This window comes from Fringilla coelebs (genome assembly GCF_963513975.1).
Source record: "Fringilla coelebs genome assembly, chromosome: 10".
Lineage (NCBI taxonomy): Eukaryota > Metazoa > Chordata > Aves > Passeriformes > Fringillidae > Fringilla > Fringilla coelebs.
The window spans coordinates 25,377,670-25,405,551 of NC_140036.1; the positions used below are offsets into that span (position 1 = coordinate 25,377,670).

General features: G+C 41.9%; 2 protein-coding genes and 1 long non-coding RNA gene across 5 annotated transcripts; 1 reads left to right on the top strand and 2 right to left on the bottom strand.

Moving 5' to 3' along the window:
- Nucleotides 1–1,388: 1,388 nt before the first annotated feature.
- Nucleotides 1,389–21,720, bottom strand: RNF13 (ring finger protein 13). 3 transcript variants are annotated; one of them, XM_084212306.1, is made up of 10 exons: nucleotides 21,637–21,720; nucleotides 18,135–18,262; nucleotides 15,959–16,039; nucleotides 11,602–11,727; nucleotides 9,067–9,154; nucleotides 7,263–7,353; nucleotides 6,659–6,764; nucleotides 4,534–4,627; nucleotides 4,121–4,201; nucleotides 1,389–2,874 (listed from the first exon to the last, which is right to left on the bottom strand). In XM_084212306.1, exons 2-10 carry the CDS (start codon nucleotides 18,246–18,248, stop codon nucleotides 2,510–2,512), a joined length of 1,146 nt encoding a protein of 381 aa, XP_084068432.1. In that variant the 5' UTR covers nucleotides 18,249–18,262; nucleotides 21,637–21,720; the 3' UTR covers nucleotides 1,389–2,509. The 3 variants fall into 3 exon arrangements, with proteins under 3 accessions (XP_084068432.1, XP_084068433.1, XP_084068434.1); XM_084212307.1 differs by having other exon boundaries at nucleotides 21,606–21,715; XM_084212308.1 differs by lacking the exon at nucleotides 21,637–21,720 and adding an exon at nucleotides 21,291–21,481.
- An 847-nt stretch (nucleotides 21,721–22,567) lies between these two features.
- On the bottom strand, nucleotides 22,568–23,086 carry LOC311157612. The gene is made up of 2 exons (XR_014616418.1): nucleotides 22,880–23,086; nucleotides 22,568–22,760 (listed from the first exon to the last, which is right to left on the bottom strand). It is a non-coding gene; the product is annotated as an uncharacterized lncRNA (long non-coding RNA).
- A 580-nt stretch (nucleotides 23,087–23,666) lies between these two features.
- On the top strand, nucleotides 23,667–26,819 carry COMMD2 (COMM domain containing 2). Its single transcript, XM_084212405.1, has 5 exons — nucleotides 23,667–23,797; nucleotides 23,883–23,960; nucleotides 24,408–24,490; nucleotides 25,725–25,898; nucleotides 26,401–26,819. The coding sequence occupies exons 1-5, from the start codon at nucleotides 23,731–23,733 to the stop codon at nucleotides 26,596–26,598; spliced, it is 600 nt and encodes a 199-aa protein (XP_084068531.1). The 5' UTR covers nucleotides 23,667–23,730; the 3' UTR covers nucleotides 26,599–26,819.
- The last annotated feature ends 1,063 nt before the right edge of the window (nucleotides 26,820–27,882 follow it).

Genomic DNA, 27,882 nt, shown 5'->3' on the forward strand with positions numbered 1-27,882 from the left:
ACCTTCATCACTGGTGTCAGCTGCACCTGCTCCTCTGCTTGGCACTAGACCTGGGTCTAACTAAAACCTTTCTATATATAGTGTTCATATTCTCCCACTGCCAAGTAGCTCCGTGTCTGAACTGGATCTCCCAGGGCCAAAGTTAGAGCAGACCAACACACCCAAAGCACAGAGCAAATTCCTGTTCAGTAGTAACTGGTACAGAGGATGCAAATCTGCTTCCCTCATAAAACACATGTGAAGCTGTGCTCAGTGTCTGAACACAAAGTTGTACTCACCTTCTGACAGCAGAACCTTATTTCTGCCTAGTTAGGAGGAATGAGGACATTATATTCCTAGAGCTGATTCTATGGCAAGGCCAGAGTGGATGGAATTGATCTAGCAGCACGCCAGAGGCAGAGCAGCTGCTGGCAGCACACACCAGGTACTTATCACATTCGTGTGGCATCGTCCCTTTCTGACCAATTTCCCTCTCAAGCTGTATGTCATCTGTATACTTCCGTTTGAGTAAGAATTAGGTGTTGTTCAAATTACTTTTTCAAATGCATTTGTTGTATTTTCCTAGCATAACTGTCTGCAACTGACTGCAGGCACTAGAATTATGGAAGAGCATATTAAAAAGTTTAGGTCAGTTCGTGGTTCTAGAACTCTTCCGGTTTTGGGGACCGCTCCTGGAATACTTTAATGAAAAATCACATGCACTCACAGTAACAGCAGGGACCTATTTTAAGAAAAATCTTTCAGTGTAGTAATTACATTTTCAGAAACCATTTTCCTATTTGGACTCACCTAAACATATGCACACTGAAGGGGAATTTTGCCCGGTGAAAATATACCACTACAGTCACTGTCATTACCGCATGGCTGCTGGCAGCAGTGGTTTGGAGATGAATCATCCTTTCATTATTATCCTTTTGCTGTGCCTCATTGTGCAAAACAAACTTTCCCTGCTCTCAGCCAGACCCAGAAAACAGATCTGCACTGCAGGGTATGTGGCTGCATGGAGTGTAAGGCCAGAAACCACATCTGGGACCACCTCACCTGCCGTTGCTTGTCCAGGGTTCTAGCACTGGGCTGTGGTTCTGCAGGTGCTGCCAGCTGGGTAGGAATTGTTCAGAGCACCCTGGTCCTCCTTCACACTGCCCCAGGCAAACTACAGACTCTGGCCAGTCCAAACTCCTCCTCAAGCTAGAAGTGAACAAAAATGAAGGTCTTCTGCATAACTCAGACCCCTGCACATAGCACTGGTCAGTGCAACCCCTTGTACTGTGATTCACTGTATGATGCAACAGCTACTCGGGCTCCCCACAGTTCCACATTACACATCTTCAGAAGAACTTCACCCTCGGTAATGCAGGTGGGTACTCAAGGCCTCAAGTGATGTGAAAGTTCAATTAAGTCCTTTTGATATTTAAAGTGGAAAACATGTTTATTAACATTCTTTCAAGCTTTCCTTAGTCAAGGCCATATAAAAAAATCTCCATTTGAGTATATGCATGGTTTTACTTTCTACACAGTTACAGAGGTCTTATATAGAATCTACCTTTTTTGTGATACACTGGTAAGTACTGAGTTCTGTGAGACTGGTGTAAGCACTTGTTTTCAAATCAGGTATTTGAAAAGAACAATTTTTTATATACAGTTTAGCAGACTAATGCAGCATAAAATGCTCTTAGTAAGAGGTATATGAGCCAAGGATCAATATAATACTTAACCTAAACTTCTTTTTCTATGTGGAACAAAACCTCTGTCTCGGTTATCTCCCAACTCCCACCTCCTCACTGGAAACCAGACAAGGAAGTACAAGGAAGTAGTAGCAAGGAGGGCTAATAATGTGCTTATGGTGGACCTGACCTTGTGAATTGCTCAAAACTAAACATATATTCTAAGTTTCCTCATCCTGGAAATTGCTCAATGGAACTGCTTAAAGTCAGCTACCATGTCAAACTCCAAAGGATCATTTGGAATCACTGCATTGAGATAAAAGTGGAATTTCTTCTGCTTTAACATACCAGCACATAGAATATTGATCTGTTCTACTTTTTCCTTTCAGCAGTGGTGACAATTTTTAGGAAAACTATACAAACATGCAAAGAGAGTTTTTGTTGGGCCTAAGGGGTAACACATATCTACATATAATAAATATTGCTCTCAGGATGACCCAGTTGTAGCTACAAAATGGAAATAAAAGTACTTCCAGAGAAATCCCATTTCAACAGGAGACGTTTAGAGTCTCTGCAATATTTCAATTGATATAAACTATTAACATTATTCATTAGCATTGTGAAGTCCAGTTTAAATGTTGGTTTTGAGAAGACAGAATGTGTGACTGAATACCTGAATCAAAAATAATCTACCTGTAATGATTTAACCAGAGTACTACTACACGAACTGCTGCTCTTACCAAAGAAACCAAATGGATTAGAGATTAAAAGAGATTCCCTATGCAAAGGTTTGTAAATAGCCTTAAGAACCCTTTTGTTCATACACCTATGGGTCATTAGTAGTCTCAGACAGTGTTTGCCACTCTGTACTCCCTGTCCTCACTGGGCTGCAGCTGAACCACTACACTTTCTTCATTCATGCCATTTTCCGCATCACTGCTATCAACATTGTCATTGTCATCCTCCTCATACTCCGAGGACTCGGTCATGTTCTGGTGGGAATGGGACTCTGACAGAGCCCCGAAGGACTGTGTGCTGACCGAGGCCAGAGGCCTGAGCAGAGGAGTGTTCTCAGACACTTCATTCTCCTCTTGGCTGCTGTCTGTCTCCGAGTCAGAGTCCCCCTGGGAAGGGACCACTTTCTGCTTACACACAGGACAGGTTTTTTTTGTTTTTGTCAGCCATGGGTCCACACACTTGCAGTGATATGCTGTTAGAAAACAAAATACAAGGACATCATTATAATAGTGAAAAGGACAGGGAAACCTGCTAAACCATATCTGTTCAGTGACACAGGAGAATTTTAGAATGTAACTCACACAGAGAATTTTAGTGCCAAATTTGTTGGCACGTAGCCTGTACAAAACACCTGATGGCTTAGGATCTGAGTCACGTGGGTATATGCAGTGAAGACCTGTGTTTTTTTCTGAGTGAATGAGAGCAGTAGTACAACAGGCCACATCTGATGACAAACCTTAAATATTTTTGAGCAATTCCACCCACTTTGCAGCAGGCATGCCCATCATCATCATCCCCACATCATCCTCTCACCTCCACATCAACATGTATCAAAGCACCTCATTACTACATGACATTACCACATGGTTTTGTGGATCTTAAATTAGGTCTGCAATTGGCACTGCAACTAGACTGGCTGTGTTTAAGAAAAAGTATTTGTCTTACAGTATTAAAAATTCAGCTCTTCTTGGTAAGAGAGACTTCTACTTGGCAAAGAACTTGTATTTACATGGGCCAGCAATGCCATGTTTAGAAGCTGGTCAAGCACACTGGAAACATGTTCTACAACTGGTGGTGGGAGTTGGTGGTGTTCAAGTTAAGTTACCTCTGCAGTCCCCCACGTGGAGAGATGCCATGGACGTGTTCTTTCTCTTCTGAGAAATCCTTGTTTGTCAGTCTAGTTTGAAATTGGTTTTATGATTGAGGTTCTAAAAAGCTCAGCCGGTCACCTGCTGTTCCTGGCTGTGTATAGAAAGCTGTAACACATCTGCAGTGGGCTGGACTTGAGAAAGACTGTCATAGGGAAAATATTTCACTAACTGACTTCCAAGTGCAGTCAGGCAATGAAGTGTGCATGGCTGCAGACTCCAGGACAGACCCATCCCTTCAGCTGCACCTCTAAGTCACCAAGGTTTATTTGTCTTGGGGAAAGTGAAGGCCTATTTATTTAAATGTAAAAGTATTACAATAAATATGGGTATTCAGGGGACAGCATCAAGTCCCAATTTTCTTTCATGTGTATATCCAAGGAAAACGCTAAGTGGGAATGCTAGCTTTTTAGCTTTTAATAGGAGAAAGCAAGCTTTCATGTCTCCCACTTTGTATATTCATTCTTCCATATTAGCAAAACGTGCCTCGCTAACATATGCGCTGTAGGTTTTGGACAATGTTTTGGAAAGCTGTTTTAATCTAAATCCAAACCCAAAACAGTTGCTTACCATGAGAGCACGGAAGGATCCTGAGCTTGTCTCCATCCTCATATTCATCCAGACAAATGGCACACACATCATATTCATCTCCTACAGGATGTAACTGAGAATCAGTTTGACTTGAAAGGACTTGCAGACCCTCCTGACATGCACACAGGCTTGGGAACTTTCATGCAATTTCTGCACTGATTTTTTCTAAGCAATGTTTTAACGCTCAGCCACAGCCTGCTCTGCTCCCATTAAAGTGTTAGAACTCCTCTGTTTCAGTGAGAACAGGGTCAAGCCAAACGTTTTGTATGCTTTCACTCAAAACTCTTCTATTTCAAGTGTACTCAAAATTATCTCTGAAACTTAATACCCCTTTGATTTACAAGGTTTTTGTAGTTAAAAACAATATAGTCCAGTGAGTTAGATCCACTTGCCTTTTTTAAACTTATGTACAGGAAGTTTCTTAAGCTGATCCTTTCTAAGCCGATTCCTTCTTGCTCTGTGTCTGTCCTGAACAAATTTTGTTATCTGGAAACAGACAAGATAACATGAACAGTAAGTTACACCAATAAAAGAACAATAGAAGTTTTGATTTATGAAGCTTTGTAGTAAGTTGGTCGAAAAGGAACTCCAGCTAACACAGAATAACTTCTTCCCTTGCCTGAACCCAAGGATGAAGCCAAACAAGCCTAAAGGATGTTCTCCATGAACATGGCACTTGGAACTGAGAGTACCCAAGGTTTTTTTTGAGAGTAAAGAGAAACAAAAAGGTATGTATCCTACATAAAATAATGGCCATTGCTGCAATCCTCTACAGAGACCTGTAAAAAGCAGGAAGCATACTGCAGAGCAAAACACAATTCAGTAAGTTTGAACAGTTTTCCTTACAGATTTAGATTATTACAGCTCTTTTAGAGGATTATTCCCACATTCATCAGAACTGTTTCCATATTAGCTAAAAGAGTAGGTTGAGGAGTAAAGGGTTTACTTTGAGTTATTGTTACATGTTATACTATACCATACTAAGATAGCTCAGGAAAAAAAAAACCAAATAACTAGTAATACAAAGCTCTCCAAATAACTATAATAAATATTCTGTTTCCATTTTCTTAGTAGTCCCAAATGCTATTTCTGTTCAATTTCTAAATATAGCACCTGTGATATGACATCTTTTCAAATATGATGACAAGCAAAGAAATGAACAAAAGATATTTGAATCTAAACTGTTCATTCAGGCTCTTTCACCACAGCTAAACAATAAGCTGTATGCACAAACTGCAGTTTTTCTGCTGTAATTCAGTTCCGTAGTGACAATCAGAGTCTCATGTAAATCTCCTAGTTAAAAACAAGATTGTCTTAAAAAAGCAGGGACAGAATCAAAAAAGAATGAGGACCAAATCCAACCTGGAACTTCCCCGGGATCAATTTCACCACACCAATTAATTGTCCAGTGCTCTAGTCTGTTGAGCTGTCTCTGTGAAGACCTCTCTATGTGCAAGGGAATCAGTACCTCCTAGATTAATATCCTTGGAGAATTTCCTCAGTGTGTATTCAACTCCTCTGTCCTGGTTGCTGACAGCAAGACAGCCGAGTGCCAGCCGTAAAGCTGAACCCTGATGAGCACCACTGCAGCCCAACCACCAGCCAGGGGTTACCCCATCCCTGCAACTCACTCAGCCTGACCCTTCCCACAGTTCACCCACAGTCCTGTGCACACAATTAGCTTTCACGGGGTGGTTTTGTACAGAAGGACACTGTAAAAGACAGTAGCAAAAACTTTGCTGAAAAGAAGTTCACCTTTAGGTGATCATTCTGCTTTGTTTTCAGAGAGCTGCTGCAATTGCAATTGTGCCAAACATGCCCAGGATTGTCAATGAAATATGTAACTTCCAGTGCAAAAAATACTAATGCAGAAAAATATTTGAGTGTTTATGCAACAGTTGATGCATTACTTGCTTTTTATTAGAAGGTAAAATAATAAATTTGGCACAGATTACAAAAAAAATGGGATGCTGAGTATCCCGAAATACGTAGCTATGCTACCTCCCCGTTTCAAGGAGAGATGTCCCAGCTGAGAACCCCTACAGGCAATGCATGTGCTGAGATGGGTCTCTGTGCTGTGAGGCTCTGTGCTCACACACTCCTAGCTACACCTAAGTGCACTACAAAACGGTGAGCCCTGCACCCTGGAGCAGTGGGACTAATGATTATTTAGTTTGGTAAGGCAGGATATGCTCCCGGTGTACAAGAGCACAAGGACAGGTCAATCTGTATGGGGCCCAAAAACAAGCACTTGTGGAGTTAAGAGTGGCAGTGAGGACACTTCCTACCAGCAGTTACACTCTAGGGAGAACATCCAAAAAGCTCCTGATATTCCTTTGACAAAATCCTGCACCTGTTTGTTTTACTGATAAACTAAATGATGACATGTAAGCATGGTACAGATATGTGCAGTACACACAGCTTCACTCTTCCTTTACTGTATACCTTCCTTTAACCTCAGTGTGTGACAGCTCCCTGACGATTTCAAAGAAAAAAATATTATTAAAAGAAACTTACCATAAATATGACGATGAGAATAAGACAGATCCCTACTATTATTAGGAAAGGGATTAAGTAGTACTCCAAAGGAAGACTGAACTCTGGGATTAACACAACATGGCCACTGTGGGGAGGAAGAGATAACACCTTCTAAATTAATAAGAACTTAATGAACAAGTTGAGGAACAAATACAATAAAAAAAATTAAACGAAAGACTGTCACACAAGACACACTACAGGAACCCTACCTGTGCACAACAACATAGAAAATTCAGTCCGTACCCACACAATGTAAAGATAATTAAATAAAAGGATAAAACACTGCTTCTCTAGAACATTTTTTGAGCTAAAACTATCTACTGACCTAAAACCTAGAGAAACCAGGAAAATCATCTCATAGCTGCTTTGACAGCAGAATGAAAAAAAAATAACATGACTATCAAAAGATACAGTGAAATTATTCTTATTTACTAAAGCATTACAGGTTGCTCTCAGCTACAAGACTTCACCTGAAACACCTATAACCTCTGTCATCACAGCATCCTACTTTAAAGCCATAAATATTCAAAAGAGACAACAATCTAATGCAAGGAGTAACACAGCTGCATGTGAGTTAACCTACCCTTTTTCGTAAGTGAACTCCTCTTTAAGAGAATTAGCTGATGTCTCACCAATAAAGACAGAAGGAATGTCAATCTTCTTTAAAACCTCAACTGTATAAAAAAAAGTAGGAAAATAAAACTATTATTACATGGACAATCTATGGGTACTCAAAATACAAGACCTGAACATTATGAGACTATCACAACAGGAAGACATTTTAGCACAGTGACATCCAGACCAATGCACATGCATGTTAGAGCTTTACTTCATATAAGTACTATTATTTTTCCTACACAATTTCTAGGGAATTTATTGAAGGTAGAAAAATTGAAATTCCCAATGGAATAAAGGGAGCCTAAAACTAAAATATGTTGACAAACAGGATCATAATTTTAACAAGAACACCATTTTTCACTCAGAGATTCAAGCAAGTCATATAGCTCCATCGACTTCCAGAATTTCTGGCAACTTACATGATTTTGTGAACTGGTTCTACAAGTTTTAATTAATCTGTCTTCCCTCCTTTTCACCCCAAACATAAATAAATATACTGGAAACAACCATGGCTAGATAAGGTCAAAAGAAGAAAGAAGAAAATTAACAAGTATTTCAGTCTCAAGAAACTGGATGAACTGTTGTCTTCTCTGTCTACCAGTGAAGACAGTAAGAAAGGAAAACTTATTGAAAGATAAAATCACATATCCTAGAAAACCTTCTCCTCAGCTTCACATTATATTGATTTTCCCCCTAATACTTCACATTTAAGGCTCAAAGTAACCTGAGTTTAGTCCATCTCAAAGCAGTCAGGTTCCCCAAGGCAAAAGGACATGTGGCTGAACGTCAGCTCACTCTATGAGGTCTGTGTTTGTTGTGGACTTGTTCTACATTTTGGTTACTCAGTGAAACCTGAAAATAAGATTCACATGGGTTGAGAATTCATTAAACCCACTTTCACAAAACTGCCCAGGCTACTCAGCTCCTGTGTAGTTTGTCAAAGTTCACTCCTAATTTACTCAATGGCATTTCCACTGGAAAAGAATTTATTTTCCTCTTATTTATTTTCTTGTTCCATATTTAACAGGTTGAAAGCAGAAGAAAATAATGAAATGCCACAAAGAAAGCAGTAACAGCACTAGAAACACAAAGCACATACCACAGAACAAACCCAGCGTTCTGACTAGATTTCAAGATGTTCTAAACATACCCACTTCATGAAGGTTAAAATTGGAACAGCCAACACAAGAAACAAATGGTAAATGGTGCACTGGTCTCTAAATACTCTCTTTCCAGCTGAAAATTAGTGCACATGATATGCTAGAATCCATTTGTCCAGAGAAACGGGAAGATGCACTCAACAGTGCAACAAGCTGGAATGACTATCACAGATGAACTTCATGATCTAAAGTCCTTTCCAACCTAAATGGTTCTAAGATTCTAAATACTAAAATGTCGTATTATAAAGTTTGATTTCCTTCCAAATGTGTGTTTTCTACTTTTCCATTTAACTAACAATACATGAGCTATTTTCCACATCAGTAATATAAATCTAGCCCAGAACACTTGAACTAAAATTTGAAGAAAAAGCAAAAGAAACGTTCAGAGAAGGCACAAGTCAACGTATTTGTTCTTATGCAAAAATCTCCTGTTATTTTATCTTAAAAGCAGAAGGATTTATCTGGGTTTTTTGTTTAGTTTGGTTTTGTTTTTTGTTTGTTTGTGGTCGTGGTTTTGTTGTTGATGTTTTTGTGGTGTTTTTGGTGGTGCTGCTGTTTCCAGTGGGTGAAATGATATTCAAACAGGAGAGAAGTGATACCTGTACTTACTGTCGTTGGATCCCATGCTTATGAGGTCATCAGAATCAACATTGTGAACTATAGCTGCCTTGTATCCGGCTCTCTGGGCATTTAAGACCTGTAAGCCACACAAAATGCTTACTGGAAAGACTATTGCTTCCAAATACAGTAGCCTGCCTGTGCTTTCTGAGATAAGCTGCACTCCCACAAAGTGATTAATATGGACATAATTTGCACTTATAAACCATGTGTCCCCTTTCAAAGCAAAATCATACAATTATTCTTACACTCGTGTTAAAATTTTTCAGAAAGCCATTTTAATATTGTCTGCAGATAGACTATTTATACATATCAAAAATCAAATTAAAAATTTTCTACAAATAGTTAAAAATATTTGATTGCAATTGAAAATAAAGGCACTAACTCATTTTGGTAATCTAGATATTACCACTTGAGAGTTCATCAAGTCAGATGAGTAGTATCTTTTCTGCGCTTTAGAGATGTGAAATATCTAACCTGAAAGCTCAGGTATAAGAAGCTTTCTCATGGAAAAGTGCAAAATTATAACTATAGGTACAAAACTATTAACATCCTGTGTACCAGTTACATTTCTAATATAGACTCACCTTTTCGTCAATACAAGGAAAACCCAAGGCCATGTAAATGGCATTTACTGCAGCAACTACTAGCAACATAAACTTAGCTAAGTTACAACTGTTCATCTTGGATATTGCTTCTACTGCATCCATCAGAGTATAAAAATCTCTGCACAAGCTGCAAAAAGCACTTAGAGCGCCTTCAGAAACTTTGGGGTTTCATCTCAACAACACCAATTCTTTTCCCATATTGCTAATGACTATTTCAAACAGCAGAACAATGATATTGGAAGATGCAGAATGTAGACACCCTGAGAAATCCCAATATTTAAAAAAAAAATTAAAAAGCAAATCCACTTAGAGATGTTAACAATGTTAACATACATGCATGGTTGGGAATTTGGCCAATATTGCATCACCACAGAAAATATACATAGTACATGCATAAACAAATCAAGAAATAGCTTATGTACCTGCACTTGTAACACTTATCATTTTCAATATAAAACAGAAGTAGAGGACTTTTAATTTTTGTTAAAATATGCATTCTGTCAGTCAAGCAGCTGATGGGTAATTTAGCTCACATCTCAGCACACGTGCCACTTTCTGGCAGAACCTTTAAGACAAAATGTTGTACTATGCATCCAATTATACAATGCAATATTGCAACAGTATTAACAACATACTAAAGAAGCGGATTTTCTGGGTGCAGGGTATGTAGATACCTCTGCTCACCTTGGAAATTCTGATCCACTTGCTACTTTGCTCTTTGTCTAACAAGAAATGAGTGGGAACCCCCTTTTCTATTAGTATTATACAAAATACAAAATGTAATCAAAAATTCTTACACACAGAGCAAATGCAACATAAACCTTCAAGTACTGACTATGGAAATCCCTCAAGGGCAATGCAGGAATCTCAAATTCAGACCCATTCCTTTAACCATGTCTCCAGAAGCAATACTGTCCCGTCAATGTATGGGCAACAATTAGACAGATAAAGTGGACATGAAAAAAAAGGCCAGTAGCCATTTGCCCTCTTTCTTTTCCCACTGAGCCATATGTGCACACAGTTATCAGGATTCCCAGGACAGACTACATGCCATTCCCAAGTCTGATGTGAAGGTAGATTACATGCAGTGAACCTTCCTCTGCAGGTGGAAACTACAGTCTTGGTAGAATTTATATGGTTCAATCACCACATAACTGAATCTACCACACAGCAGCAAAAGCAAACACAGCTGAAATCTCCTTTTAGTTCAGGAAACTCAACAACAAACTAAAGAGCCCTGTTTTCCTTAAGACATCCTTAGCTGCCTCATTGTATCAGATTGATTTTCAAGAAAGCCATAGTCAAACACAAATCATTCCGATTTTGCATTTTTAAAATCATAAAACGTTAAGGGTTGGAAGGGACCTTAAAAATCAAGTGGCTGGAGCATGTCCAGAGAAGGGAGTAGAGCTGGGGAAGGGTCTAAAGCACAAGGAGTGGCTGAGGGAGCTTGGGGGCTCAGCCTGGAGAAAAGGAGATTCATGAGTGACCTTCTCACTCTCTACAACTCCAACAGGAGGGTTCAGCCAGGTGGAAGTAGGGCTCTTGTCCCAGGCAACCACCAGTAAGACAAGGGGACATGGTCTAAAGCTGTGACAGGGAAGTTCAGGTCGGACATCAGGACGAATTTCTTCACAGAAAGGGTGATAAAACATTGGAGATGGTAGAGTCTCCATCCCTGGAGGTGTTTAACAAAAGACTGGTCATGGCACTCAGTGCTCTGGTGTAGCTGACATAATGGTGTTTAGTCACAGGTAAACCATTGATTGGACTTGGTGAGCTCTGGTTTATCTGTCTGGAGACAATGAAATTATTCCTCCCCTTCATATCCATATCTATTCCACTGTTAGCTATAGAAATTTTTCTGAAGCACCAATAAACTGTTTGAAACAGAGGGTGGGGGGAAATCAAATCTTACCTTGACATCAAAGTTGCACTCCAGCCTTCGGATTAACACAATAAAAGCACCAGAGGAGTTGTCTCTCAGTGGAGGTGGGGCTATAGGTTCACATGCATTCTCTGGTTTGGAATTTATTAGAAATCCCTAGAAAACAGGAGCAGAAAAAGAAGTTTCATTTCTTTTTAACAAAAGGGTCAGTAGTCAAGTATATGGAAAGAAAATGTCACATTTTCATACAACAGCTAAAAAAATTCTTATTATCAGCTCAGTCCTATATCATAGTAAGATTTCTGCTAGTTCCCTGATTACATATTTTGATTCATCAGAATTTTTATGTCTGTAAAGAATTAGAAAGTTTAGAAGAAAATACAGTTTTTCTAATCCCATCATACTCAGACTCTGCAGTGTAATTCAAGAAAAAAGAAGACGGCATATGCTACACTAATATAGTGTAACTATTGTTCTAGGACATATGAGACTAGTCAGGAAACCACAAATACAACGGCCTAAGAAACACCAACACAAACTCAGCATACGCCAGTTAACAACAGAACACAAGCAAAGTTCCAGCTGTATGACCCCAGCACTGACCTAGCATACAAAACAGTTGGTTTGCTATGATAAGCAAAGATCACTCAATAAGCTACAGCTGAAAGCTTCAAGAAGTAGGAAACTCTGGCAATATCAACTTTGAATCAATCTTTGAGTTGTTTTTAGGAGGCTGAGATGGTGGCCTTCTGCCAGCAGTCTATAGCCACTTACTATAGAATCTGACAAATAGTTTTTTACAACTTGCTTACTGATAAATCTTAATCACAAGCTCTGAAAGAGTATTTCATCCTATTGTAACAAATATCATAGCATTTTAAAAAAGTAATCAAAATCATAATGTAAAGAGAAAGTTTTAGTATAATATTCAGTTCTAAAACTCCATTTTTACATATGTGATGACATCTACCTTAATTAAGACACAGAGCTGTCTAAGAGTTAAAAAGGTCAGAATCAAAGCTCCTTATATCTATTTCTGGTGTATTAAATTGGCTCACTACTTGGGTCACTTAATCACCCTCTGATTCCCAATATAGTCAGTAAACAACTACACAGCTTTAACATACCTTCTCCCCATGATATCACTCACTGGGCATGGAAATGAAGCCTGCTTGAGGGAAATTGCAGAGAAATTCCTGAGTTACAGGAATTCTTGCAGTACTTTATTACCCTTTGGGATTAAAAGGGCAACATGGAATTAAAGAGTGATCCACCCTTTCACCTTATCACCAGCTTTTTTTTTTTTTTTTTTTTTTCCTTGCATAGGGGTTACTCTCAACACAGCAACATTAACAATGCTGCAAAGCCATTTTTTGGGGCCATACAGACTTACAGACGGAATAAACATGAAAATAACTCCCTGCCCACACGGGCTATTCACAGTCTCCGTGGGGTTAACGCAATACAAACTCCCCTTCTCCAGAATTTGGAAGGTGGTCTGCCTAAATTTTTGTTTAAGAATTCTAAGCTGTAAAAGCAAACACATCTCAGTCATAAACCCTCATACATTATTCAAAGGGAACAGCAAGACAAATCACTGCCACATGACTGATTCCATGGAGCCACTGCCACTGCAAAAAAAAGTAAGGAAGCCCGAACTTCCCACAAGCCCTAAATTGCCTGGATGGCCAGACACAAGCTCCTTTCTCATGGACAAGTGTTTCAATTGCCGGAGTGGAACAGAAAATACATTTTATCCAAAATGAACAAACTTACTGACACTGACTTGTACAAACGTGACTCTAAAGGAAACAAATGGTTCCTGTCACGGCAGAGCACCTCAGGTCAGGCAGGCAGAGAGAGAGACCCTGCCCCTTGATGCAGAACTCAGCACAGCACACCAAAATGCACAATCTCAGCAATGAACTACCTCAGAAAATGTGAAGACTAGAACTGAACTGGATATTTAACTGGCTTTTAAGTACTTTTCTAAGTGACAGGACTATGATACCAGTTCACAGCATTAACATCACCATAGGAAATTTATTTTTAAATAATTTTAAATAAATTTCGTTTTTACCTCCTCTATCTTATATTACAGAGATAAAAGTTATGAATAAAAGCCTTCACGCCAGTTACTACTGTCACCAGTATGTCTGGACAGCTACTACCTCAGCAGAACCCAGAAAGAGCAAAATGTGCCTTATCACTGCTGTCTAAGGAAGATGCATTTATTTAACCTCTCACAGTTCTTTCTTACTTTATTTTCAATTTAATCTCTCTTCTGTTAATTTCACTCAGTCCACCTACAGATCTTCCCGTGTTCCAAGTGAGTGTACTGACCACACTAAAGACATGAAAAGTAATTATCCTGCTGTAATAAACATTCTTGCTGCTGCATTCCAGAAGACATCAAGTCTTCAGAATTTTTAATCCAACACAAAATAATGATAAAGCCTAATCTGTACTCCCATGGCCATATCCATCTTGGACAGTTTTTGCATATTAATCATTTTGCATGAAGTGAATACAATTTTTCCCTTTCCACTAACATTTGCAAACCTTTACATCTTACTTCTGTCTTCTCTAATACTAGGTGACTTTTACAATTCCATATGGTGTAATATTTATATGTTTTTCCATGTCAATGAAAATGAGATTAAGAAAAATCAAAAAATAATTAAAAGCCACCTGCATATTTTCTGCTAATTCAATAGATTAGCACTTCCTAGTGCCTTCCCTTGATATTATTATCAAGTTTTCAAGTCATGACCCAGCATCCCTACTCCAACATGATGCTATTTCAAGAAGTAAGACACTCCAACAGATAAGTAACAAAAATGTATATGTGTATCTGCATTTTCTCCAAATATTGATACGAGTAAAATAAAAGAGTGTGAGTGCAACCCACACCTTAAGGGGCACTGGGAGAATGGGGGGACCTTCTCACCTGCTACGGGGTATGGACTGCAATTGAAATGAAACCATGTAAGGAGAGGGCACAGGATCAACCACAATCCCTGCCCTGAGCCCCAGGGCTGGGCACAGCACACAGGCACCACAGCAGAGCTGCAGCCCCTGAGCTTCTCCCTTTGGCTGCTTGAGCAATGTAACAAGAGTAGCAAACAGACAGCAGCTCTAACTTCCCAAAAAACTGAGCTACAGTTGCTTTATACAGCATAATTAACCTGGGCCACACCGCATCTCTCTTGCCATGCCAACCCTTCGCAGTGTAAAGGGCCTTCCCAATGTAGGGCTGTAGGGAGAAAAGGAATCATCCAAATAGATTTTTCAAAAAAACTGTAACAGCACAAAATTAAATCTGTCTTCTGCTGATTCCAGTGCAAGGTAACTGACATAATGTATCAGTATTGCCATCAAAACACAGAAAACAGTGGTCTATCAAACTTCTTAGATTTTGATTATTTACCTATTTTTAATATATTTGATAGAAATTCCAGCAAAATCTCCTTAAGCAGGTGAAGATTACCAAAATTCTCTTCTTTGCAAAAGAATCTGCCTTTGTGACTCTATGTCACATGTGCCTGTGACTCTATGTCACAGGCAACACCAGATCCTTTGCACGTTTGTTTTGTTTGAGCAGTTGATTAATAATTTCTGTCTTTATTTTTCCTTGGCACTACATTCCTTTAATTTTTATCTTTTTTAGCTTGCAGAGGAAATGCTCAGCAGATACAGTTCTCTTTAAATATATCCAACATTCAAATTCAATCTAGCACTTCCCAATCAAATCTGTCATTATCTCAAAGCCTTTGTGCCTCACACTGAGTGCCAAAAAGGATTGTGGGGGTGTTACCCCACCCAGCCCTCAAGCCCCATGCAGCTGCTCACTCACTCCCCCACACGCAGCATCAGGGAGGCAATTGGAAGGGTAGAGGCTTGTGGGTTGAGATAGAGGCAGGGTAATAAGAAGAGCAAAAGCCACACACACAAGCCAAGGAAAAGAAAGAATGAATTCACTTCCTCCATAGGCAGGCAGGTGTTGCAGGGCCCCATCACACACAGCAGTGACTTGGGAAGACAAACACCATACCCAAAAGTCCTTTCTCTTCCTTCCCCCCAGTCCATATACTGAGCATGATGTCATAGGGTCTGGAATACCCCTTTGATCATTTTGGGTCCTCTGTCCTGGCTGTGTCTTCTCCCAGCCTCCCACGCACTCCCAACTTCCTCACCAGCATGGCAGTAGGTGGGAGCAAAAAGGCCTTGGCTATGCTGGCACTGCCCAGGAGTAACAATCACCTCTGTATAATCAACCCTGTGTTCAGCACAAAGCCAAAACACAGCTCCATACCAGATGCAGGGAAGAAAATAAACTCTAGCCCATCCTAAACCAGCACCATATATATATAATTTTATTTTTTACCTTCAAGCCTTCTGCGGGCAATCTGTAGCCAAATCTAGCAGGTAGATCATCAAATGTCTGGGTTCCATTTTCAAGGTTATACTAAGAGAAATAAATTTTTAAAAAATTAGGTTTGCAACAAGACAAATAGTTAATGAGTATAAACAAAACCAAACATCACTGTGTATTTTTTTAGATTAAAATATTTATCAGACATAGAACATCTTGTGACCATGTAAATGAAATCACAAAACTCTTATTCCACCTGTCTTCTACTCACATGTTAATATCATTCTTTTCTTATCTAGCTGTCAAAACAAGAAAGTACATAATAGAAATTTTGTTGAACTATTTATATGGTTCAACATATAAATTATATTTTATTTCTTTCTACTGTCTAAAATTCAAATACTATCATATGTGCACAACAGAAACTACAAACAAACCAAGCAAGCAAAAATCTGAAGAGCTGGGACACTTGGATGTGGAGTTTTCTTTGGATGGTAGTGGTGGGTCTTTTGCCCTGAATTCACTTGTGTACAGGGAAAGTAAGCTTTTAAGAGTTGCTTTACTGTAGACAAAGAAGAGCCTCCATATGCCATCCCTTCCCTGAAAAGTATCTCTACATTTTGTTTTATAATAACTAAGAGTTTTAATTTTAAGATAGAGGAATACGTAAAAGACCCTAAATACGTGCAAGCTTTGTTTCCCCTTTCTTAGTTCATCTTCTCTGGCTGTATAACATGCCCGACCAACACAGAATTCAAACAGAAAAAATGCTCTGTATATGGCACATTTTTTAATTTAAAAAATAGTTTCCTGCAAAAGTTGTGAACTCTACAGTTAACAGACTTGAACATGCATTGGTTGTTTGATTAAACGGTTTAGTGAGTCAGAAATGTTTATCAATTCATCATATTGTCCAACACTCACACAGAACAGCCAAGTAAGGATCCTGTTTGCCTCAGAGGGACGTTTCCTACCAGCCAGGCTTGGACAGGGGAGCTAAAACTACAGTTCAGAGAAAAACACTGCCATGATTTAGCTGAAGTCTTCCAAAGGAGCAACATTTGGGAAGAGCTTTCTTCCCACAGACTTTGATGGGAAAGAGGTAGGAAAGGAGCCAAATTTCAAAGAAGCTTCTTTATTCTCTGTAACCAATGTGCCCCACACAATCTCTCCTCCTGACCTTCTATCACAGAGAGCACCAGGGCACCACCTTCCATTCACCTTCTTCAAAATGTCCTGAGCTCAGGCTACTGTCAGTTTGCCCTTGAATCACTTGACAAGCCCCAGCTTAAGCCAGGAGTTTGACACAAGCCTATTTCTTTTTACCCCTTTAAAAAAAATAACCAATCCTGCCTCACATGTACACAACAGCACTTTACACAGACACGATCCTTTGAGGCTGCAACTATACGAGAACACAGAAGCATAAGACCACTCCTAAATTTAAAGGGAAAAGAAGAACTTCCTTCCTTGGTAGGAACACAAAACTTTGGCCAGAGTTTTGCTAACAAATGGTTAATCATTAAATGGTGAAATCTCTCAAGACTGTAAGCGATCTGTACACCAGCAATTCCATGTGACACAATGCAAACATTCCCTCTTCTGAGCATTTTTTAAGCATTCCACTGGCTCCTTTATATAGCAGTTTAGTATCTAGTTCATCTCCTAATTTATTACTTCAAGATATTCTCAGAATAAATCTGCAACTTGCAAATATCCAAGAATAAAAGACACTTCATTTTTACATGGTATTGTTTTAGAATACTACACACAAAGCTCAAATAGGAAAAAAAAAACCAACTAAATTTCCAAAGTGCCCTGTTTTTCTTTTTTTTTTGGGGGGGGGGGGGGGGGGGGGTGTGTTTGTTTTCTTTTAAGTAACTTTCCTAAGAGAGGAAGAAGCAAGAATGACTTAGGTTTTTATGAAAAGAGGAAGCTCAGGCTTGGTGACAGAGAAAAAAGAGGGGAAAGGGAAATTGTGTGTACAGTAAAAAGTTTAAAATTTCACAATAAAATGGTCATGTCAGTGCCATAATAAAGCGATTATCTATCTGCATTGTTTCTTTGTATTTTTTTCTTCAAAAAGTTTTTACAGAATAGTATTAACTCATTCATTAATAGAATCATTGAAGAGATTATTCAATTTCATAGATATTTCATCCATGTAGAAAAATATTATTATACTCACTGCTAAAATATCTGCCTCCACAGGCAAAAGATTCAGGAAGGCAAACAACTGCACAGTCACAATAGTGTATATCTGAGTGGCAGACAACATCAGCATTCCTATTGATAACAGCATATTTTATTCAATACCTGCAAGAAAAGAATCAGAGTGAAGGCACATAGCAAATACTTTCCTGTGTCATTTTAGAGGACTCTATGTCACATAAAACTTTTCTCCTAAGGAAGTATGCCAAATGTTATGCAATGTATACCTTTGAGAAACAAGTAATCTTAAAGTTACAGGATTATTTTAGAAGTTATATGATTATTTTAGAAGTTTCTTTTGCTAGAATCATGTCCCTCCATGGTAGTGACAGCATGCATAAACAAGAAAAACTGTAAGAGCAAGACTTCAAAAGGCTTTAGGCACCACAAAGCAAAGCAAGTGGTACAAAGGGATGATAATTCACATTACATTAATCATCCTTAGACACTTCATTTTAAACTTCCCTTCTTCTAGCATAAATCCAAATCAGCAAAATTCCTGACGTACCTCAAATAATTCCACTAAAAGTACGGATTCCAAAAATACACTTGCAAAAGCAATGTGATACCAACTGGGAGGAACTCGAGATTTCTCTCAGGCTTAGCTACAACAACATGACTATGGGCAACCTCTTAAGAATAGAGAAAGCACAAAGTATCTTATTCCCTTTATAAAGGCTCACACCTAAACATGATCAAGTTAGAAACCCCCATATTCAGGATTTAAATATTCATGCTCCAGTACACCTCATACTCATGAGTACAAAACAAGCACCAATGAAGTGCTACATTCAGCAGGAAATGTAGCCACTCTCACTCCTGAATGTAAGAGAATTGTAGGGTCCACAGATGTCTAAACATCTCTAGAGATTCTTCCAGTCTCAAAGTAAGAAATTACTGGATATTACATAAAATAGTTGCAACACAAAACAATGGGTCCATTTCTGGGTCCAACATAGCTCTAAGAATTAAAATAATTAACAGGCAAGTTCCAAAAGTGGACAGTACGCACTTAATGTAATTATCTGAACATCTGGATCTCCTCTAACTTTTTTTACTGGAGTAATTAATAAAGTAATTGACAAAAAACTCAATTAGGTCATCCAAAATGTTAGTTGAAACAATTTTTTGTCAAAAGCCTCCAAACTGTGACTTCTTATACAAATGGTTTCATGTGAATTTGTTTTCATTTGACTGTAGCTATTTCTTCTGAAAACTGTCTGTGGACTTAACTGAGAAATCACAGCAAACACTACTACTACTACTTTCTTTTTCAGAATCAAGAAAAACCTAAGAATTCCTGTCCTTCTGACCTACCCTTCATGGGTTTTTCAAGCAAAAAGCATTGTCCCGTGATGTGAGGCTCTCAACATTAATTAAAGCAAATACCAGAGAGATAAACTTGATTTAAGTTAACATGAAGATAATTAGAATTTATTAGCTGAATTTGGAGGAAACAGCTGATACTGATACTTTCAACTGTAGTATTGAAAGTTTTGTTACTCTGTTCTCCAAAACTGATATGACATTAACAACCCTTAATGTTGTTAATTAACAACATGATTCCAACTTGGCCAGAATCAAACATATAATGCTTTATGAAATTTTCAACTGGTTCACAGAAATGAAGCTACACTCACAGGAAAGCAATAGTTGCAAGTTACAAAACTAATGAACTTTTATTACTAAATTAAGATTTATCACCTTCTCTCATCAGCCTGCCCTAAAAAGGAGGACATCAGTGAAACTGGAAGGATAAAAGAACCATGGTTTCAAAAACACAGCCATTTTTACTACAACAGAAACAACAATACACTTGAAGCTACCAGAGCACTTTAACCAACACAGTAAATCCAGCACAGAGCAAAGCACTAAAACAGTACTAAGCAAGGTTAGAAAACACAAGAATTAAAGTTGTCCTTGCACACAAAATGCATATACAGGGCACCCGTCCCCATCAAAGTTACATGCACACAAATTCTTCTGTGCTCAGGATCTGATGCCTCAGCTGCAAGCCAAAAAGCCTTACAATTCCTGAAATTCCATGGCTCTTTGGAAAGCATGCCCCTCTCAGCTGGGGGAGGCAGCTCAGAGAACACAGAAGTGCAGGTGTGTGGAAAAGGGCTCTACGGTAAACCAAATGAAACAAGTTAAACCTGACTCTGCAGTAACCTTCCACGCTTCACCTGATTTAGCAGTGTGTATCGACAAGGTTTCCTTAAATAACTTTGAGTATTTCTTTGCACTCTCCATGCTAAAACGCACAAACCGAACTGTGCCTGAGGCGCTGCATCCCCCTCTCGTGGGTCTGAAATAAGGAGAAGAAAATGTGGGGTGTGCTGGACCAGCACAGCTATGAGCAGCAAAACACCCCTGGAGTAAACATACTAAACACATATAAGATAAAGGCCACAAAGGCATTACACAACTTGAGATACAGAAAAGAACTTTCATGGCTTTTGGTAAATATTCACAGGTCAGGCTTCACAAACTACACCTAAATATGAAACTTTCAGATATTTGTATCTCAATCAACTCAAAATGTGTTTCAGAGCATAATACAACACGAAGCAATTCCATGTTCACATGGTTATGTTTACATTTTAACTCTTTCAACAAAACAGCTTTTCCCTCCCACTTCTGAAAATAAATAACTTGTACATTTGTATGAAACAAACTTAAACTCTATTCTTTTAAGGCCAAATGTGCTTGCAAATCTTACAGCAATCATTAAAAAAACATACGAAAGTAGAGAAACTTTGTGGCAAATTTCAAATAGTTTGGTAGATTGGGCAGCACCTTCCAAAATTTTATAAGCAGAGGATTAACAAAAACTAGACAGCTAACAACAGCAATTCTCATTTACGTCCTCTAATCTCTCCATATCCGAATTCTTGCTTTTTGATGTCATCGTATCATTACTGACACAAATCTCCATCTCAGACCTATCACAAAACTGGACACTGACGCACGCGAAGATCAGCATTTACACCTGTTAAGATGCAGGAACAATTCCTTTTAATTAATTTTAACGTTTTTACTAAGAACTTGGCTTTCAGCTAGTCAGACTCCACGCTACTCATCATCCCGCAAGCCCAGCCAGCACGTCCAGCCCGCCTCAAGAACCACACACCCGGCAGAGACGGAACGCGCGATCCGGGGTCGAGCTTCCACCGGGCCGAGCGCGACGATCGGGGAGCGCTCCAGAGGCCTCCGCTCCGCCTTGCTCATCTCCCTCCCGCGGTTCCCGGCAGTCCCGGGACCGCGGCCGCTCCAGTCGGGCTCAGCCCCGGCCGGGCCTAAGCCGCCCACGGAACCGAGCCCCACCCCGCTACTCCAAAGGTGGAGGCCAATAAGCACTGCGCAATGGAGCAGCAGGCCCGTAAGTGCTCAGCCGCCGCACGGTCGGGGCGCCCAGGGAGCCTAGCGGCCGCGCCCCGATGCTCACCTGCGGCCCGGGGGACCCGCCCCGCGCTCACCTGCGGCCCGCGGTCCCCGGGCGGCCTAGGCCGACGCCATGGCGCGTTCCGTGCGATCGGCGCCCGCGCCGGAAGTCCCGCCTGCCGCCGCTCCGTCGCGGGCGGTGGCCCGGGACAGCCCATTGGCCACACGGGCTGTCACTCAGCTGCGGCGGGGAGGACCCGGTCCCACCGGGGGCGTGGCTCCGTAGTGGCTCCCGCCCCGCCGCCAGGGGGCGCGCGGCGCCTCCGGGGCCAGAGCGGAGCCTCCGGGAGCGCCTCGCACATCTGGAGAACATCTGGGGCACGGTCCCGCAAGGGCAGGAGGCAGTGCGTGTCTGTAATTCCACGGACGTGTGGATGTGTATGAGGAGTTCCTGCGGCTGGAGGCTGTCTTGTCCTAAACAGCAAAGCCAAACTCTCGGTCGAGAGAGGAGACGCTTAACCTCGTGGGGTAAGGACTCCCACGGCTTCACAGGAACTTGTGCATATTCCCCAGCCACAATATTTCAAATATTTCCCAGCCACAATATTGAAAATATTTCCATGTAAATATATCTGTGACAATTTATAAGTTTGAAAATTGAAAAAAAAAGATGATGAAACACAGAGCATTTCACCTGGGAGTCTTATTGAAACACTTCATCTGCATGTATGATTCTGAAATTTGCATTCAGAGTCTGAAGCTTAAACTTGACATTTTAATTTACTCCATATAAAGAAGCTTACTTCAGTCACGGGGACGGCCTGTGTCTGTGACTGCCAGTCTTGCAGTAAAGTGCAGCATGGTCTGATCAAAAGCTAGTGCTTTCAGGTGGTGACAAAATGCAGTAACGTTTTTTTCCACACACAGTTTCCAGACATTCTGTTATTAAAAAAACTTCAAAAGTTGTCCAGCCTTTGCATTTAACAAAAGGAACGACCTCTTAAAGGAAAAACAGTTATGAGAAGCTGTTATACATAATTTTAATAACTCAGAACCATGACGGTTTTTGTTTGGTTGGTTGTTGTTTACTTTATTTAACAAGGAACACGCATTTTTCTGTGGTTTCGACACTCCATGGCAGCAGCATCAGCGTCTGGGTGCCACAGCACAGAGAGATCTCCACGTTTCCGGGCCTGTACATGGAAACGGGCTTGAACTGCTGCTCGAAGGTGGAATAACAGAATAATCAGGAAGGAAAGGAAACACAGAATTAATCTGTTACCTCACTTCAGCACAAGTCTGTAAGACAGAAGATGGTTTCGTTGCAGCGACACTCACCCGGGGAGACCCGTCACTGCGCCCGTCCCCGGTGCAGCCCCTCGGGCGCTCTCCCGTAACTGCCGGGGCAGGTCCCAGCCCCGCTGCCCCGGGACACCGGTCGGGAGCTGCCGCACCCCAGGCTGTCCCAGGCTGTCCCGGGCTGTCCCAGGCTGTCCCAGGGTCTCCCAGCGGGTCCCAAGGTGTCCCAGGCTGTCCCGGGCTGTCCCAGGCTGTCCCGCTGTCCCGGCTGTCTGTCCCAGGCTGTCCCGCTGTCCCGGCTCTCCCTGCTGTCTATCCCGGGCTGTCCCGGGCTGTCCCAGGGTGTCCCAGCGGGTCCCAAGGTGTCCCGGGCTGTCCCGGGCTGTCCCGGCTGTCCCGGCTGTCCCGGGCTGTCCCGGCTGTCCCGCTGTCCCGGCTGTCCCGGGCTGTCCCGGGCTGTCCCGGCTGTCCCGGCTGTCCCGGGCTGTCCCGGCTGTCCCAGGCTGTCCAGGCTGTCCCGGCTGTCCCGGGCTGTCCCGCTGTCCCAGACTGTCCAGGCTGTCCCAGGCTGTCCCAGACTGTCCAGGCTGTCCCGGGCTATCCCGGGCTGTCCAGGCTGTCCCGGCTGTCCAGGCTGTCCCCGGCTGTCCCGGGCTGTCCCGGGCTGTCCCGCTGTCCCGGCTGTCCGGGCTGTCCCGGGCTGTCCGGGCTGTCCCAGGCTGTCCCGCTGTCCCGGGCTGTCCGGGCTGTCCCGGCTGTCCCGCTGTCCCGGCTGTCCCGGGCTGTCCGGGCTGTCCCGGGCCGTCCCGGGCCGTCCCCGCGGCCCCGGCCCCGCGCAGGCGCCGGCGGGGCGCCGCCCCTTCCCGGTAGTTGGTGGCGGAGCCGCGGCGATGCTGCTGGTGCTGTCGGCCGAGCACCGGGCTCACCTGGGCTGTTTGCCGCGGGCCGGCGGCGCAGGTCGGGGCCGCGGCGGGTCCGCGGGCGGGGGGAGCCGAGCCGGGCCGGGGCTGCAGCGGGGTCTGTTCTCTCTCTGTCCTTGCAGCCGTCGGCGAGCTGGGGCGGCTGGCGCTGGAGCAGCTGCGGCGCGGAGCGGCACCGCGGGCCTGCGAGTCCGCCGCCAGTGAGAGCCGGGCCGGGGAGCGGGGGGAGCGGCCGGGGAGCGGGGGGAGCGACCGGAGAGCGGGCCGGGGAGCGACCGGGGAGCGGGCCGGGGAGCGGGGGGAGCGGCCGGGGAGCGGGGGGAGCGGCCGGGGAGCGGGCCGGAGAGCGGGCCGGGCCCTGGGAGCGGGGTGACCGGTCCGAGGAGCGGGGGGAGCGGGCCGGGCCGCGGGAGCGGGGGGAGCCGTCGGGCCGTGGTGATTTCGCGGCACGAGTGCGGGAACACGTCTCTACCATGCCATACGATTTTCTTAGTTTTTTGCGCTCATATGCTGTACATTATTATTTGAATAATAATTTTTTTTTTCCTAAGCATATTTTGCACGTTAAGCATTGGATAAATTTGCGGCTTTGAGTCTCACTGCTGCGGCAGTTAGCAAATAAAAAGCACTTTGTGCTTTCTTTAAAGGAAAGCTGAACGTTAGCGTTGACATCATTCAGCACGGGGTAGAAGGACTACTGTATCTTCTAACTGAGAGTTCCAAGCTTATGGCAAGTATACTTTTTCATGAGGACTTTGGAGATACTCTAGAGATGTCTTCTGGACACTTAGGCCTCTAAAAATACTGGTGAATGGGGAAAAGATAGCTCAAAATTTAATTACATGTATTATTTTAGTTTCAGAAAAAGGTGTCTCATGCTATTGTCTTATTGATACATTGTTTCTACATGTATGACTCTGGACTTTTTATTCAGTGTCTGAAGCTAAAACTTGACAATGTTTTAATAGTGTAATTAATTACATATAGAGAAGCTTACTTCAGGATAAGCTCTAAATAATAAAACTCAAATGAAGAGTTTGTTGTTCAGCTACTGCATAGAATGTGGGCTAGACTAGCCCCCTGTTCAGCATTCCTTGTCTTTGTCCAGTGTGGTGGGTTTGAGAGCTTTTCCAGCTCTTCGCATCAAAAGTTGGAGTGGATATAAGCGGACACTAAAAGATTAGTAGTTGGACAATTGCTGTTTCCATCAGAAACACTAGTAACTGTTGATATAGTAGAATATTTGAGCAATTTGACTACATGGAGAAGGGGTGCAGAGACAAGGAATGCCAGATTAAACTCAGGCAGGTGTTGCTCCCAAGAGCAGGTGGGGAGGGGATGGAAATGGTGTGGAGCCTTTCCTTGAAGCAAGGGGTCTTTACTGACAGGTTACAGCGTACTGTGGTAGAATGTGCTTGGTTACAGACTGTTATTGCAGGGTGGGGCATTGCAGAGGTACAGTGGGATTTGCTGTGGAGCCACTAACAGCTTCCCAAGTGCTGGGCCAGGCTGCTGCAGTAAGCACAAGAAGTGAAGCTTCTCCTGCCCTCGGGACAGGAGCCTGAGCATTGTGCTGTGTGCTGCTCGTGTGCAGATTCTGGGTATTTGTAGTCTGGTGAACCATGGCACAGTAGCACCCTGACAAATGGATTCACACAGCATGTCGTGCCTTGTGACACAACTGAGGTACTCCCTGCTTTGGTCTTTGATGTGAAGGCTTACATTTGATGGGGTTGAATGTTCATTAGAAAAACTGTTTCTGAATCTCATAAAAATCTGCAGTAATACATCAACATCTGTAGATCCTTTAAAACCTGGATATTTGTTTTGTCTAAGGTGTAGAATTATACTTGGACATTCCTGCAGGAAAACAACTGCACCATAGCAAATGTGATGTTAAATTACAGTTTTACTTGGTTTTCAGGAAATAATGATGATTACCTGGCCTAAATTGCTATTTATAGATTTCTGAGGTTGACTTCCAAGATTCCATTCATGTTTTGGGATTCTCAGATGAATTGAACAAATCCTTGCTCCAGCTGTACCTTGACAACAGGAAAGAGATCAGGAGCATTCTTGGAGAGCTGGCACCAAGGCTTCCCAGCTACCACAGTCTGGAGTGGAGACTGGATGTACAGGTGACTTCCCTGATGTTTTTAGTATTCCATCCTTTCCTTCCCATTTTTTTTTGTATAATAAAAACCTGCTAAACAATGTAAAAACAAGAGAGGCAGCATTACTTCATGTATTTAAAAATTACATGACTTTGTTAGTGTCCCACAGCCAGCCAGTTGTGAAATGAACAGAATATGCAATGATGCAAAGTACTTGTCACCTGATGAAAATTGAATTCATGATTCTATTGATATTTTCAAAATATTAACATATAGTAAACATATTTGGTCTTGATTATCACCTTATTTTCAGAAATATTATGAAAGCACTGATTAAAGCGGGTTAGTATTATTTAATTATAAAACATAATAGTAGCTTGTGCGTATCTTTAATGTGGATGCAAAGGTTTTCTGAACATTAGTCTGAACAGGTTCTTCAAAGCTGTTGAGAACTGTTAAGAACAAACATTGATAACCAATGATCATTGTCATTGAATTGAATTGTTCCACTGAACCCCTCCTGCAGCTTGCAAGCAGAAGTTTGAGACAACAGATCAAGCCTGCTGTGACTATGAAGCTACATCTTAATCAAAATGAAGACCAAACTGCCCAGGTGTTACAAACTGACCCTGCTACCCTTCTCCACCTTATCCAGCAGCTGGAGCAGGCGTTGGGGGAGATGAAGATGAACCACTGCAGAAGAATAGTGCGCAACATGAAATAACCTTGGTTCTCCTCTGCTCTCTTACTAAGCAGTTTGTAAAACAAAACACTGCTCACAAATACATTTTGCGGAAAAATAAACATCTGGATCAGATGAACTGTTTTCCTGTGCCAGGACCTTGAGCCAGTATATACTGTCCAAATATCCTTGGCTTTGCACATCTATATGTGGTGACCTTTTTCACACAACCATCTTCATATATAGTACATGGTAATTAAATGTGATCAAATATTACTACTTGGGATTTTTGGCTGGTATTTTTTATGTAATTGATCTCTGTTTTCAGGTGAAACACAGGATTAGCCAATACATAGGTGAGGGGTTTCCTTCATTCCATCTCTCCTCACTACAGCCATACTCTGGAACTCAGGGCAGCAAAGCAGAAGTTTTAGATAGAGATCTTAGAAACTTTTTGTGTCGTCTCACTACTGCCTAAGGAATCTGAACATATTTGCCTTTTTCTCTTGTAAACATTTTTAAAAATCCAGGTGCTGTAGAGCTGATTGGCATCACAGTAAGTGCTGGCCATCTACTCATGGGTCATATCCTGAAGGATGTGCTAGATGAGAAGGGGGAGGGTTTTCCTTGGGGATTCTGAGTAAAATGGTCAGTTGAAAGCAGATGTCAAGAATGCAGAATGTCACTGCAGAGCCTGCATGTTCCTTTGTGCAGTGTGTTGCAATATGTGCAGTGTGTTGTGTTGAAGAAGGAAAAGCTGCAACACTGAATGGTTTTGTTTCCTTTTACAAAAAATAATCTCAGCTAAGGATGGTCAAAGGTAAACTTTGAAGTTGGGTGAAACTGAGAGAAGCTCAGGCTCTGGCAGTGATCCACAAACAGACTCAAGGAGAGAGAGGAAGAGAAAGATCCTTTATGCCAAGCATCTTACTTTTAAATTGTACCTTTCAGTTGGTTCTGGGGGAAGTACGGAGCCTGGAAAAGCAGGATTTGGGCATAATTATTGGAAAAGCAGATTTGCCTTTAGGTGAGGTTGGAACTGCTCTACATCTCTGCAAGTTTTCTCTGTCTTCACAGCATCTGAGGGCTACTGAGGGCTAGCACTTGCAGCCCAGTGGTGAGTGTGACTGCACGGCAAGCAGCACTGGCCACTGTGCCTCTGAACCGCAGGTGAGGCTGGGAGTGAAAAAGCACCCAGAGGTACGGGTGAAATAGGAATTCACCCTTGGATCCTGACTTGGATTTTCTTCTAAACTCCCAAATTAAAGGTAGCATATAAAGCTACATTTAATGCATCTTCTCTAATTTATTTGCACTTGCTTTATA